We start from the raw sequence: 15,061 nt of genomic DNA on the forward strand, positions 1-15,061 counted from the left end.
GCAGTCTTTCTGGTAAAACACATTTGTTCAACAGGATGTTGATAGCCACATATTTTAATATTTTAGTGTTTATATTTCATATTCATTATTGGTTGTAGTGTTGTTTTGACCATATTGGTTTTAATTACGTAAGTCACCCCGAGACCTTTTGGGTGAGTGTCAACTCAAAGAATCTTAATAAGTAAATGCTCGCCAGTGGAGTGTCAACCTGTGGTCCTCCAGATGTCCATGGACTACAATTCTCATGAGCCCCTGCCAGCAACCGCTGGCAGGGGCTCATGGGAATTGTAGTCCATGGACATCTGGAGGACCACGGGTTGACTACCCCTGCTTTAAGCCATGTGGGCCATGGAGTATGAAACTAACCCAAACTGTAACTTTTGAATATCAGGATGGAGCAGCACTGTCTGGACCTTATGTCAGATCGTGGCAGCGTGTTGGTGTTCTTACCAGGTGAGTTCTCATGGCATCCTAGAGTTGGAAGGGGCCATACAGGCCATCTGGCTCTGAAATTCTTTTTTTTCCTTTTTTGACAGCTAGTTTGATTTTATTAAAATGCCCACTTCATTATACAAGAAGTAGAAGAGTTGGTTGTTATATGCCACTTTCTCTACCTGAATGAGTCTCAAAGTGGCTTACAATCACCTTCCCTTTCCTCTCCCCACAACAGACATCCTCTGAGGTGGGTGAGGCTGAAAGAGCCCACCTTTATCCTTGTCAGGATTGTAGAATCTCTGTCATAAATTAGCCTGAGTTCCTCCATGTCAGTTATACTGCTTAATTGAACCTGGCGCCTGCTAGCCCCGGCCTTGTAGTTTGTAGCAATAAAATAGAATAGTGATGTTATTCTAACCTTATCTTGTTATGGGCACACAGGGTTGTTGTCAATTCTCTCAAGGATGGGAGTTTGGAATCCTGTTGTTGTTTCACATATGTTCTTTCTCACTAACCCCCCTCCTTGGGAACTGTCAAGTTTTGGGCGGGAGAAATGTATTGATAAGCTGAGGCAAATCTGGCTTCGAGTCAGATTTGACTTTCAGTCCAATGCGTATAGTGCTAATCAATAAAACTATTTTCTTTTGAATAAGTTTTGTTGTGAGTTTCCTGTGCGTCTGACAATCCTGCAATATCCTTGAGTGGATATAACCCTCAATATTTGAAGAATCTGATTGAGAAAGCATGTGGAGCTCTGTCTGTTTTGAATTTGTTCCGGAACTCCATGGTAGAGAAGCCCTGATTGGCCAGGGCATCAGTTCCTGGTTTCCAAGCTTAAAAGGGAAGCCCTAACTTTTCTCAGCAGAAGCTCCAGAAGCCTAAACTTCTCTCAGTAGAGATTTGCCTCTTGGTTTTTTTCTTCCTCCTCTGCTGTCTCCAATCCTCCCCCCTCCCCCATTCAAGAAAAGAAAGAGGCTCCTGCTGCGCTTGGCTCCCCCCGCCACTTCTGAGCTTCCCTAACCATGTGCAGAACACTTTTCTGCTTCAAAGGGGTGGGGGAGACCCGATCTGGATTCAGCAAGATCCACAACGGAATAAACAAAGTAAGTGCAGATTCACCCCAGGAGAATGTTCTGTTCCCCCTTGATGAAGCCTGCATGGTAAACCGCATAGGGGCTTTGTATACTAAATTAGTCACCTATCACCTGGAATGCTTCCTCTTTTTGTTCTGTTGGTACACTGCTGGGTACAGCCCAGTTTTTTCTCATCAGTATTTAGCTACCCAGATAAATTGTTGTTGTTTTTTAATCTTCTAGGTTTGGCAGAAATAAACTACATGCACGAACTACTTACAAATATGATTCATAAAAGGTGGGTTGAAATTCAGCATAGAATCCATGGGAGCACAGTGGTCCTAACCCAGTAGAACTACAATGGCACTCTCTGTTCTTTAGTGCCCTGCATTAACCATGCTCAATAGAAGGCGTGGGGTGAAATTGAAGGATGGGGGAGGGGGGTCTAGATGTAATTTCACATAATCGGCCAGTGGTCTGATCCAGCAGAGCTCTTCTTAAGTTCTAATGAAGGCCCCTGCCTCCATGCCCTGTTGTTGGCCCTCCAGAGGAACTGGCTGGCCACTTTGTGAGGCAGGATGCCGGACTAGAAAGACCACTGGTCTGATCCAGCAGGGCTCTACCTATGTCATCTTTTCCAGGAGGCCTTCAATCAGATGTTTTATATTAATGTTTTGTAACGTTTATTTACTTGTTACTGGTCTCTAGGGCTGTAGTTTTTAATCTTAATTCTTTTCAGTCCCCTGTTTTGGGAATGCCTTTCAACCTGTCCGTTTGAAATAAGCGCAAGAGTTTTTTTCAACTGCTTTTCTTTAGGTTGCAAGTCTATCCACTCCATTCCAGTGTCACGCTGGAAGAACAGAATAATGTGTTTCTAGCTCCGGTTCCTGGTTACCGAAAAGTGAGTTCTTAATAACTGTCCAAGTGTTGCTGTGGTAGATGAGTGGGTTAAGAGGTAGTGTGTGTGTGTGTGTGTGTGTGTGTGGGGTTGGAGTAGTGTAATGGTTGAAGGATGGTGCAAAGAGTAAGACCAGCTGCAGTTATGCAGAGAGAGGAAAAAATAAAGAGATGGCTGTTTAGTTAAACCCTAGATCCTGCCTTTTAAGTGGTAAATGCTTATGATTGCCTGGGTCCTTACAGAAAGCAGTAGGATGCAAGTAGATCTTCATCCGCTACCTTCTTTCCTGGAGACAGGGTAGTGAAGTGCTGTACTTTCTTTCCCAATAAGCATCACTCCTCGTCTGTCTCCAGATTGCTCTTCTTAGGGCAGTATCCTGATTCTTCTCAGAAGCTCCCCAGCTCTCCACCTCTCCTCTCTCTGTTGGTGATGTAGCTTGAATCATAGAGTCCTAGAGTTGGAAGGGGCCACACAGGCCATCTAGACCAGCCCTCCCTGCTCAGTGAAGGATCTGCTTCAAGCATTCAGGAGAAGGATCTGTCCAGCTGCTGCTTGAAGATTTCCAGTGAGGGGGAGCTCCCCACCTCCTTAGGCACTGCTCAACTACTCTGTCAAATTGTTTTTCCTGATATCTAGGTGATATTGTTTTACACATAGTTTAAACCCATTACTGCGGGTTCTGTCCTCTGCTGCCAACAGAGACATTTCCCTGCCCTTCTCTAAGTGACAGTCTCCTCTAAGAGAGCCACCCTGTCCCCTCTCAACCTCCTCTTCTCCGGGCTGAACATTCCCAAGTCCCTCAACCTATCTTCATAGGGCTTGGTCCCCAGGTCCCAGATCATCCTCATTGCTCTCCTCTGCACAGTCTCCATTCTGTCCACGTCCTTTTTTGAAACTTGCCTCTACCGCTGCTTTTTACTATTAAGCATGTTAGTTCCTGAATAAGGCTTTCATTATGCTTTGATCAGTTTGAGCATCTCTGTTGCATTAAGCGCTCAGACAACGCTCACTGGATTCTACCATTAAAGAACTTTTCTTTCTTTGAATACTTATTTTTTTTCCAAATCCTCCTTATAGATCCTTCTGTCTACAAACATAGCCGAGAGCTCCGTAACTGTTCCAGATGTCAAATACGGTGAGCGTTTAAATATTATAATATTAATGGAGATACTTTTCTTTCTCTGTGTTCCTTGCCATTTGTCAACTATTGATTTGCCAGCTGCTAAAATCCATCAATTACACAGTTTTTACTAGTTTGGAAAATAAGGTTCCTGGGGTCCTCTTTATGGCAGATGCCAGCTGAGATACTGAATTTTTCTCAAAACCCTCTTCCCAGGCACGTATAGAGATGGGGCATACTTTGTGTAAAAAAAAAAAAAAAGCTGAAAAAGATATATTGCCCCAAGGAAACTCATAAACTGGGTCAAGAGAGTGTGTGTTTTATTTACGGCTTTTAACAATGACTTCAGATTAAATGATGCAAAGTATTGTAATTTGCTGTGATTCATGCAATCTGCATAATTCCCAGTGCCATGCTTGGAGAGGGAAAGGTGTCTAAGTTGGCATGAAATTTGTGTCACTGGGAGTGGGCAGGTAGTTTTGAGCTCCTGCATTGTGCAGGGGGTTGGACTAGATGACCCTGGAGGTCTCTTCCTACTCTGTGATTCTATGACAGATGCCTAAGGGCAGGGGTAGTCAAACTGCGGCCCTCCAGATGTCCATGGACTACAATTCCCAGAAGCCCCTGCCAGCGAATGCTGGCAGGGCCTTCTGGGAATTGTAGTCCATGGACATCTGGAGGGCCGCAGTTTGACTACCCCTGCCTAAGGGGATTAGAGGTTGGAAAAGGAGAAAGATTAGGAATGATAGGCAGCAGTGATGGACTCTGTGACAAAAGTTAGGATGTGTAAATCTCCGCCTATCCCATATATCTTGCCACCACAGTAAGAAAACCAGTGTGTTGTAGTCGTTATAGTGGCCACAGGAGGATCTGGGAGACCCAGGTTCAAATCCCCACTCTGCCAGGCTGGGTGACCTGGGGCCAGTTCCATGCAAGCTAGGCCTAACCTACCTCGTAGGGTTGTTGTGAGGATAAAAGGAGAATGGATCATAGAATCATGGAAGGGGCCATACAGGCCATCTAGTCCAACCCCCTGCTCTACGCAGGATCAGCCCGAAGCATCCTAAAGCATCCAAGAAAAGTGTGCATCCAACCTTTGCTTGAAGACTGCCAGTGAGGGGGAGCTCACCACCTCCTTAGGCAGCCTATTCCACTGCTGAACTACTCTGACTGTGAAATTTTTTCCCCTGATATCTAGCCTATATCGTTGTACTTGAAGTTTAAACCCATTACTGCGGGTCATCTCCTCTGCAGCCAGCAGAAACAGCATCCTGCCCTCCTCCAAGTGACAACCTTTCAAATACTTAAAGAGGGCTATCATGTCCCCTCTCAACCTGCTTTTCTCCAGGCTGAACATTCCCAAGTCCCTCAACCTATCTTCATAGGGCTTGGTCCTATGAATGACGAAAGACACTTTGAGTCCCCTTTGGGTAGAAAGGCAGGGTGTAAATGAATTAAATAACAATCCAAAACCCACCGTGACTTGGAGAAGCCTTTCATAAACTTGCTCTTTATGTCCTTGTGCTCATAGCTCTCAAAACTAGAAGCCTAAGGACCAACGGATTCTCAAAAACATCGGGCCCACGTTCCTTTCAACCCCCCCCCCCCAATTAAGTTTTTAACAACAAAGCCCACTTCTGATGCTTGCAGAGCGAATACTTGTCCTCCGAGCCTGAGGAGTGCAAACTCGGGGTCAAGCAGCGGCGTCAGGCGCAAAGCATCGAAACAATTATGCAAAGAGATACAAATGCAAGACAAAGACCTTTGGGCTGGCGTGGCAAAGGGGCCTCCGCGTCCCTCGCAGGAAGGAAAGACACTTCTTTTCGCATTTCCCCGCTCGTGGGCGCTTGCCTGCCGGTCGAGTATCGGGGTTGACCTTTCCGCTGGCAGCCGCCCCAGGCCTAGTTTGCGATGTTCTCGTGACCTCTTGTCACAACACCCGTGAGGCAGAGAAGGGAAATGTTGCGTGCCCTTGTCCCGATCAATTCTCCGCTGCAGGATTAAAGCACAACAGGCGCTGCGGTGGACAGAGAGAAGCTTTTCTCTCTCTTCGAGCGTTTATCTTCAGGAGAACAGCTTTTCACTGAGTCCCTTTTCAGGGGCTGGGGAGCGTAGCCTGCATCAGGGTGCAGCAGATACTTGGTTTCTAAGGGCAGGGGATGCTAATAAAAACCAGGCTTTCTTGATTTGCAAACTTCAGAGCGGCAGCCTCTAATCTGGAAGAGCTGGGTTTGATTCCCCTGCTCCTCTGCATGCAGGCAGCTGGGTGACCTTGGGCTAATCACAGTCCTGTTAGAGCTGTTCTCACAGCGCAGTTCTCTCAGAGCTCTCAGCCCCAGCAACCTCACAGGGTGTCTGTTGTGGGGAGAGGAAGGGAAGGCATTTGGAAGCCGATTTGAGACTCCTTCGTGTAGTGAAAAGTGGGATATTAAAACTAACTCTTCTTCTTTCCCCTCATTCAGAGGAGTGAAATACATTAACCAGTAGTATTAACCAGGAGTGAAATATATTAACCAGTATTAACCAGTAACCAAAAATATATTAACCAGTAAGTTCTTACCCAAGAACTTCAGGACAGTAAATGTGGTTCTTCTGTTGGCCCAAGGTCACTAACTGTTTCATTAAAAGGACAGCTTTGGTCTTGGTTTCCCTGATCCTAGACCAGGGGTAGTCAAACTGCGGCCCTCCAGATGTCCACGGACTACAATTCCCAGGAGCCCCTGCCAGTATTTGCTGGCAGGGGCTCCTGGGAATTGTAGTCCGTGGACATCTGGAGAACCGCAGTTTGACTACCCCTGTCCTAGACGATCAATCTAATCACTACACTGCATTGGTTGTGCGTTGGACCAGGAGATATTTAATTATTTTTAAAAAACTAGTGGTGTCCTGTGGTGGTTGTTAGGCAACTGTTAAAGGTATTTCCAGCCTTATAACTTTGGAGAGTAAATAAATACTAGAGCTGGATACTGAGGATAGAAAAAGATTGGTAATTGGGAAGGTGAGAAGGAAGCAGGGATATGGAAGAGAATACGGGAGCTGTCAGGTGAAGAGAAAGGAAATAGTTTGGGGAAGGAGATACAATGGCAAATGAAATGATCCCACACATTTATGGGATGCCTACATATTCTTCTCAAATACTTGATTCCTTTTCCTCTTCCTCGTTCAAACAGAAGGGACTCACTGGCGAGACAATTAGGAGTTAACAGAGCTATCAAGATAATAAAATCAGAGTCCCGTAGCACCTTTAAGGCCAACAAAGATTTTATTGTGCTACTTCAGACCAACACGGCTACCCATTTGAATCTAGAGCTATGAAGGTTACGTTTGGTCTAGAACCTTTCTCTAAACGCTCCTCTGCAGTGATCTCAGAATGTTTTCTGGGGGGCTAGCCTGGTTTCATCAGATCTGAGAGGCTATGCAGAGTCAGCCTGGCTTTGTACTTGGATGGGAGACCACCAAGGCAGTCTAGGGTTGCCACACAGACACACGCAGTCTGAACACCTCTTGCCTTGAAGATCCTGCGTGGCACTTTCCACTCTCCTTATTACAGAGTTGTTCATGATGCAGACATCAAACCCAGTCCTCCTCAGTCTCTTCATTTTGTGGTTTTTCCTCCTGGGGTAGCCACCCACTCCTTTTTTATTTTGTTCTTAATGAGCGTGAACGGTAATAGATGTCTATATTGACCTTTGGTACCTTCCCCCCCCTTTCCCCCCATATACATAGGAGGAGGCCCTTGCTGCTGCTCTCTGATTGTCACTTCAGAGTTGACCAGCTCCCTGACCCTTTGTGTGAATCCCGCTTCCTGGCGAGGCATGGCCCAGGGACGAAAGAGAATGTCACCTCAGTCACATTGTTTCCCAACGCGATTGATATGGGCAGCCATCAGCAGGAGCTGCTTGGGTTCCGGAAAGGCTCTCAAGGACATATTTTCTGTGGGGATGTAGATCTGCTTTTGGCTTCCAGACTTACTGGAGATCTCTCACCGGTGTTCTAGTCCCGGGAGGAAGGATTTAGAACTCGCATTACCCGAGCAGCCGCCTTTTTGAGGACCTCAACAGCAGAGTCTCTGTGGTGGGGAAAGAGAGAGCTCCCCAGTTCAACCAAAAGGAGATAATTATATTGGGAACGCAGAAGTAGGAGGGCTTAGTATAAATGGCATGTTGAAATGTAAGCTGCTTTGAGACTCTTCTGGTTGAAAATTGGAATCTAAATTGAATACATTGTTGAGATGTTACAGCTGATTCTGCTCCTGTAGAGGAATGAGGCGGTAGAACATCTTGGAACACATGAAATATATATATATATATGGCGCCCTCATGGAGCCCCGCCGCACTCATGGCGTGCCCTCCTAGTGCCCACTGCATTCTGACTGCAGTGGGCTTTTTTACTAGTGTGTATTTTTTACTAGTGTGTATGTATATATATGCAGTGGGCACTAGGAGGGCACGCCATGAGGGCGGCGGGGCTCCATGAGGGCGCCATGAGTGGCGGCGGCGCATCCGGCGGGGACTCAGGAGGCAGAAGCGGCTTGTTGTGGCGCGGCTGGAGCTAAGGCGGGCGGTAGATACTCACAGGGCGGCGGTCTGACGGCGGCGGCTCTCTCTCCGTCTGCGCGACTGCCGGGGGCTTGGACTGTCTTGCTAAATTCTTTTTGGTCCTGAAGGAACCAGAAGACACTGAGTTTGGCGACCTTTCATTGCAGGGCCGCAGGCGCAGTCGATTTTGAAGGACAAAGGCTGTTTCAGCTGAAGGCTGTTTCCTGTCTTCCACATGGCGGCTCCCTCGGGCAGCAGGCTCACGCGGCGAGAGGTGCTTCACGCCTCTCACCGCGTCAGGCTGCCAGGCAGGGAGCCCCCGGTAGCCGCGCTCTGCGCGGCTGCCGGGGGCTCCCTTGCAGGCGGCCTGATGCGTCGGAGGCGCTTTGTGCCTCCGACGCATCAGGCAGTCGGCAAAGGAGCAACTGCGAGCCGCCCTGTGTGCGGCTCGCAGTTGCTCGGGGCTTGGAATCAGAGGGACCAATCGGCAGGCGCAAAGCGCCTGCCGATTCGTCCCTCCGATTGTCTGTCCAGAGGAAGGGTCCAATCTGGACCCTTCCTCATCCCAGACACATCCCACCCCAGAACCCCTTACAGCTTTATTTAGTCCACGGAATGGCCCTTCATGCACGGCATCAACTTCCCCGCGATGGCGCCATGCTGTTGCGGTGGGGCACGGGGTGGGGGAGGTGGGGAGATGCCAGGCCAAGGGGGGGGGCCAGGGGGTCACAGCTCCCAGGGGAGGGCAGGGGGCCGCTCCTGCCAGCTCCGTGACTCCACACAGCCCGCAAGGACGTGCGGTGTCCCTGGCTCAAGGGACACAGTAGGTTTGGGGCTGGGCAGGCCGACAAGCCCGGCACTGGCGATTACGCACAGCGCCGGCCTGCCGCAGCCCCGGCTTATCCAGGAAGCTGCAGAAGATCCCGCGGTCACTTACTGCGGGCCTTCTGTAGCCCTGGGCCAGGATGCTCCCGCAATAGCGGCAGCAACGAGCGTTATTGGTGATTTTAACCAATAAGATAAGGCCTATAAGATGACCTCATGCATTTAGTGTGGTTGCCCTATAGTCCTTTTGCAAAGGAAGCAGGGACATGTTGCATTTTGGTCTGCCTCCTGTGGCGTCCATTTTGGGTCTGGCTCCACCTCCTGCAGCAGCTGCTTTGGATTGAGCCATTTTGCACTGATGCTGATTACCCCCCTCTGAAGCTCCAGAGGCGCCCACAAGCACAAAAAAGGTTGGGGCCTGCTTTATTTGGCTTAAGGGGATGGCACTTTCAGGCTGCAGGTGGGGAGTCCAGACTTACTAGTTCTCCCTCCATAAACTGCCCCTGAAAATCCCAGTTAGAAACCTGCAGGGCTGTCCGATGTAGTAAACAAGACCATCGTGGAGAGAATTCTAGCGTGGCCCTTCTCTCACCTTTCTCGTTATCATAAATGCAAAGGAAAAAAGGTCTTCCTGATCCAATATTCAGACAGTTTAAGTTGTGTTTTTGGGGAAAGGTTAAACTCTGAGGTTCGTTTCCAACTCTGTGCTGATTATTTTAGAACATTCTATTGAAGTGTGTTCAGAACTTCCCTTATCTGTTGCTGTATATTTGTCTCCTTAAAAAAAAAAAACTTTAAAACTGTTCAGATTAGGACACTGATAAACATTTTAATTGTTATGTGGAAACATCTCCTTTTTCCTCTCCATTCTCTTCCTTTTTTTTTTTTTTTGAAAAATCACCGCAGTCATCGATTTCTGTCTGACCAGAATGCTTGTTTGTGACGAAGACACCAATTATCAAAGTTTGCGGCTGTGCTGGACCTCTAAGAATAGCTGTAATCAGAGGCGAGGTAAGATATCTTCTTTGTTGATCAGAGACTCCGGGTATTGGGTTCTCTCCAACACTCCCCTCTGGGGTTATCCAGTGGTTTTGTCCCCCCACTCGGTCCTCAGACAGGATCTGTACAAATTTATTTCTATATGGCTTCCAGATCCTGTGAGTCCTAGTTCATGCTTGCCAAGCTTCCAGTCAAGAGGAATTCCTTACTTAAGAACATCAGAAGAGCCCTGCAGGATCAGACCAGTAGTCCATGTAGTCCAGCATCCTGCCTTACACAGGAGCCAACCAGTTCCTCTGGAGGGCCAACAACAGGGCAGAGAGGCCGAGGCCTTCATTAGAACATCAGAAGAGCCTTGCTGGATCAGACCAGGGGTCCATCCAGTCCAGCATCCTGCCTCACATAGTAGCCAACCAGTTCCTCTGGAGGGTCAACAACAGGGCAGAGAGGCCATGACCTGGTGTTGCTTCCTGACTCTGGAATTCAGAGCTTTAGTGCCTTTGAATGTGGAGGGTCTCCAGGAACCGTGGCTAATAAGCAATGATAGGCATCCTCCATTAATCTGTGTGATCCCTTTCTAAAGCCTCTTATGCCTTTGGCCATCACTACATTCCCTGGCAGTAAATTCCATATTTTAATCTGTGTAAACTAGTAGTTCCTCTTGTCTTTCCTGAACTTTTACTGCCCATCAGTTTCTTTGGCTTACCCCCAAGTTCCAGTATTTTGGGAGAGGGAGGAAACGTTCTCCTGGCCAAGTCTCTACCCCTTGCATAATTTTATAACCCTGTATCATGTGATCAAACTCGCTAGAAAAATCATTAATGCTCGGCATGGTCAGTGGCAAAAGGAAACGTGGTCACCAAAGGATCTGCTGGCTCAACACAATCAAAGCCGACACAGGGATGACCATGAACCAACTGAAAGAAGCAGTCAGAGACAGGGGCACTTGGCCAAGACTTTCTTATAGAATTGCCGAGGGTCGGACACGACAGATCGGATGACATCATCATCATCATCATGCACTTCCTTAGTTGTCGCTTTTAAATTGAAAAGTCCCAGACTCTTCAACCTTTCCTCATAGGGAAGGTGTTCCAACCCCTTAACCATCTTGGTCACCCTGTACTTTTTCCAAATCTGCAACGTCTTTTCCAAGATACAGTAATCAGAGGGAACATGATAACCCTCTTTAAGTATTTGAAAGGTTGTCACTTGGAGGAGGGCAGGATGCTGTTTCTGTTGGCTGCAGAGGAGAGGACACGCAGTAATGGGTTTAAACTTCAAGTACAACGATATAGGCTAGATATCAGGAAAAAGTTTTTCACAGTCAGAGTAGTTCAGCAGTGGAATAGGCTGCCTAAGGAGGTGGTGAGCTCCCCCTCACTGGCAGTCTTCGAGCAAAGGTTGGATACACACTTTTCTTGGATGCTTTAGGATGCTTAGGGCTGATCCTGCGTTGAGCAGGGGGTTGGACTAGATGGCCTGAATGGCCCCTTCCAACTCTATGATTCTGTGATTCTAATTGTACACAGTATTTCAGATGATGCTATACCATAGATCTATGCAGGGGGGTTACAATGGTCACCATTTTAATATCAAATCCTTTCTTAATAATCTCTAGCATAGAGTTTGCCCTTTTCACCGGTGCAATACACTGGGCTATCCACTACAACCCCAACATCTTTTCCCCTGTCAGTCTCAGCAGGTTTAGACCCATTTTGCCTATACTTGAAGTTGGGATTTTTTTTTTGTTCCAAGGTGTATTGCTTTACACTGAGCAACTTAGAACTTCATTTGCCACATGGCTACCCATTCCTCCAGTTTGTGGAGGTCCCCTTGGAGCTCTTCACAGTCAGCCTTGGTTTTCACCATCCTGAATAATTTCATGTCATCTGCAAACGTGGCCACCACACGACTCAGCCTTGGTTAACCATATATGTTAATTGGCCCACCCACCCACTCACTCCAGAAATGGCCAATGATGGGGTGGGAAGGTGAGGGCCCCTGGGTGGGCATGTACACAGCTCTGCTTCCCAACCATATTCTGCAGCATCGGGCCGTTTCTGGGGTTTCTTGAAGCCTGAAGAATGTTTCAGTGGCTTTTCAATGGTAAAAAAGTTGAGAAAGGCTGCATAAAATAGTACCAGCCCCAGTACCGATCCTTGTGGGACCCCCACCCCTATTTTCATCCATTGTTAAAGCTGTCTGTTGATTTTCTTCCTGTCATTTAACCAGATTTCAATCCACAGGAGAGCCTGTCCTCTTATCCTCCTTTTAAAAAGAGTTCTGATATTTATTGTCATTATTAAGAAAAAATTAATATTCTTCTTCTCTAGAGGCCTACTTGGGGCAGCTCATAAAGAAAAAAAATGCTATTAAAACAGCATTAAATGGAAAAGCAGGGATTTTAGTAACCAGATATCAAAATAATATTACAGGGTGATATCTGTCAAGGGACAGTTGCATCATCATAAATGTCATGCCGACAGAAGTCACAAGGGACAGGACTGTCAGGAAAATTGTGGGCATATGGACATAAGAAGCTATTTCTTAAAAGGGCAAACCATCTGGCTCAGGTCTCTGTGTGAGTCCAGATGATTGCTCCCCAAAAGAAGACTTTGTTGAAGAAAATCACTTTATTGATGGTACAACGATGCTAACATCTCTAAATCCTTGCTGAGACTTAACACCCAGAAACCATTGCTCTGTCTTAACCTTCAACAGCCCCCCTTCCCCCCGTTTCTGCCACCTGCCCTTTTGGCAAGAAACACTCCATATGCCACTCCCACAGCCAGGCCAGAAAGTCACAACCGTTTCATCCTGCTCCAAGGCAGGGGAGAGAGATAACGCAAACCCACACATCAAAGCATCACAGTCAGAATTCCCGTTGCAATCTACATTACCCGAAACCAGCTACATTCACATCTAAGGCAATCAATTATACAGAATGAAAAAACAGAGAGAAAACAACAAATGGCCAAAGCAGAAATGCATGGTTTTAACAGTGTGGTTGGATGCTGTTTTGAAATAGAATGGTGAGCTCAATGAATCATTGGTCTGAGCCAGCAAAATTTTGAGTTTTCAAATTGTTTTATTTGGATGCCTTCGGACTCTTCTTGGGTTTAACCGAGAATGTGGTTTTTGATTGCACATCGAAAGTAACCATGAACCTGTCTGTCTGAGTTCCATTTTTAGAAGAAGAAGAAGTTGGTTCTTATATGCCGCTTTTCTCTACCCGAAGGAGGCTCAAAGCGGCTTACAGTCGCTTCCCTTTCCTCTCCCCACAACAGACACCCTGTGAGGTGGGTGAGGCTGAGAGAGCTCTGATATTACTGCTCGGTCAGAACAGCTTTATCAGGGCCGTGGCGAGCCCAAGGTCACCCAGCTGGCTGCATGTGGGGGAGCGCAGAATCTAACATGGCTCACTGGATTACAAGTCCGCACTCCTAACCACTACACTAAACTGGCTTTAGATGCGCAAAATCTAAAAATGCCTGTTTACGTGATAAAAACCACCTACAAATTGCACATTCTGCTTCTGTTGCTCAAAGGTCGTGCCGGTCGTGTTTCGAAAGGATACTGCTACAGGCTAGTCTACAAGGACTTCTGGAAAGACTGCATACCCGACAGCTCTGTCCCTGAGATGACGGTAAACGTCACCTGTAGTGTTTGTGTATTTGAGCCTGGATGTATAGCTTTTGTATGAGGTGGTATAATACTCACATTGCTCATGATGAAGATTCTCACCTCCTTCCCGCTCCCACTGTCATTCCTGGTCCACCAGGTATTGAAGGTTTTGGTCATGCTTCAGAAGCCTACAAGAGCAGTTTGTCGAGACAGTGATGGAAGTATATGGCCCCCACTGAGAATGGCTGATGTAGCTAATGCCCACCAGCTGGTTGACTGTCATGAGCAGCCTTTCTCAACTTTTTTTACCATTGAGGAAGCCCTGAAACACTCTTTGGGCTTTGAGAAACCCCAGAAGTGGCATGATCATGCAGAATATGGTTGGGAAGTGTAGCTGCATATATGCCTTCCCATCCCCTCCCCTTCCCATCCCCTCCGGGCCCATCACTGGCCATTTTGGGAGGGGGGGGGGCAGGTCAACATGACCATACATGGGCATATCACCTGATGAAGGTTTAAGAAATTTTTAAAATATATTAAAAAATAATTAACTCCCACCCACTGAGGAAACCTTTCCAGTGCTGTCAGGAAACCCCACGGTTTTATGAAACCAGGGTTGAGAAAGCCTGGTCATGAGCCTTCTTAATTAGGAATGGGCAAAAACCGGCTCACAGACTAAAATTCATCATGGATTTTGGCTGGTTTGGGGTTTGTGAAGCGATGTTCACAAACTGAAGAGCTGCCATGAACTTCCATTAATTTTTATGCAAGTTTTGAAGAACAGAAAGCAGTAGTTTAAATGGCTTTGAGTTCACAAAAAACAGCTGAGCAGCAGGGAGGAGAAGGCAGGCTGAACCATTTAAACTCTTGCTTTCTACTCCCTGCCACTCAACTGATTTAAATGGCTCCCTGCTTTCTGCTCCTCACAAAAAGCATTGGGTAGCAGAAAAGGAGGGGTTTAAAGACCAATTCAGTTTGTAAACGGGCATATTGTTTTGTGGTTTGCTTCATAGTTCAATCATGAACTGAACCAAACCACAGAAATATGGATCATGTCCATCCTTAACTGGTGTGTTTCATGGTTTCCATTTTGTTTAATCCATTCAGCGCTGCCCATTGGAGAGTACCGTGCTGAAGGTCAAACTGCTTGACATGGGGGAACCCAGAGCTTTGCTGGCCACAGCCCTGTCCCCACCCAATATCAGTGATATTGAACGTACCATTCTACTGCTCAAGGAGGTAGGTGCTTTTCCTTGGCATGTTAATTTGTTTTAGAAATTTGTAATGCCTTTCTGCAAGGGTCTCCAAGGCTGTGAACAGCAAGGCATTAAAACACTTAAAATATATATATATATATATTGTTTATAGAATATTTAACAATACCTGTAAAAACATACCAACTTACAGACAGAAGGCCAGCAGGGAGAAGGGAAGAAAAGAATATTGTTAGGCTCCACTTTTCTATACCTTAAGGAGTCTCAAAACAGTTTATAATCGCCGTCTCTTCCTCTCCTCACATCGGGCACCTTGTAAGGCAAGTGGGGCTGAG

At 46.8% G+C, this 15,061-nt stretch overlaps 1 protein-coding gene across 1 annotated transcript in view; it reads left to right on the forward strand.

The window, feature by feature from the left end:
* Positions 1-15,061, forward strand: part of TDRD9 (tudor domain containing 9) — a 102,004-nt gene that overhangs the window by 56,400 nt on the left and 30,543 nt on the right. Inside the window, exons 9-15 of the mRNA XM_077323792.1 lie at positions 392-453; positions 1,752-1,806; positions 2,325-2,409; positions 3,484-3,541; positions 9,796-9,900; positions 13,437-13,534; positions 14,620-14,751. Coding sequence (XP_077179907.1) covers positions 392-453; positions 1,752-1,806; positions 2,325-2,409; positions 3,484-3,541; positions 9,796-9,900; positions 13,437-13,534; positions 14,620-14,751 — 595 coding nt within the window. The remainder of the gene's footprint in view (positions 1-391; positions 454-1,751; positions 1,807-2,324; positions 2,410-3,483; positions 3,542-9,795; positions 9,901-13,436; positions 13,535-14,619; positions 14,752-15,061) is intronic.

Source organism: Paroedura picta, chromosome 2, assembly GCF_049243985.1.
Source record: "Paroedura picta isolate Pp20150507F chromosome 2, Ppicta_v3.0, whole genome shotgun sequence".
NCBI lineage: Eukaryota > Metazoa > Chordata > Lepidosauria > Squamata > Gekkonidae > Paroedura > Paroedura picta.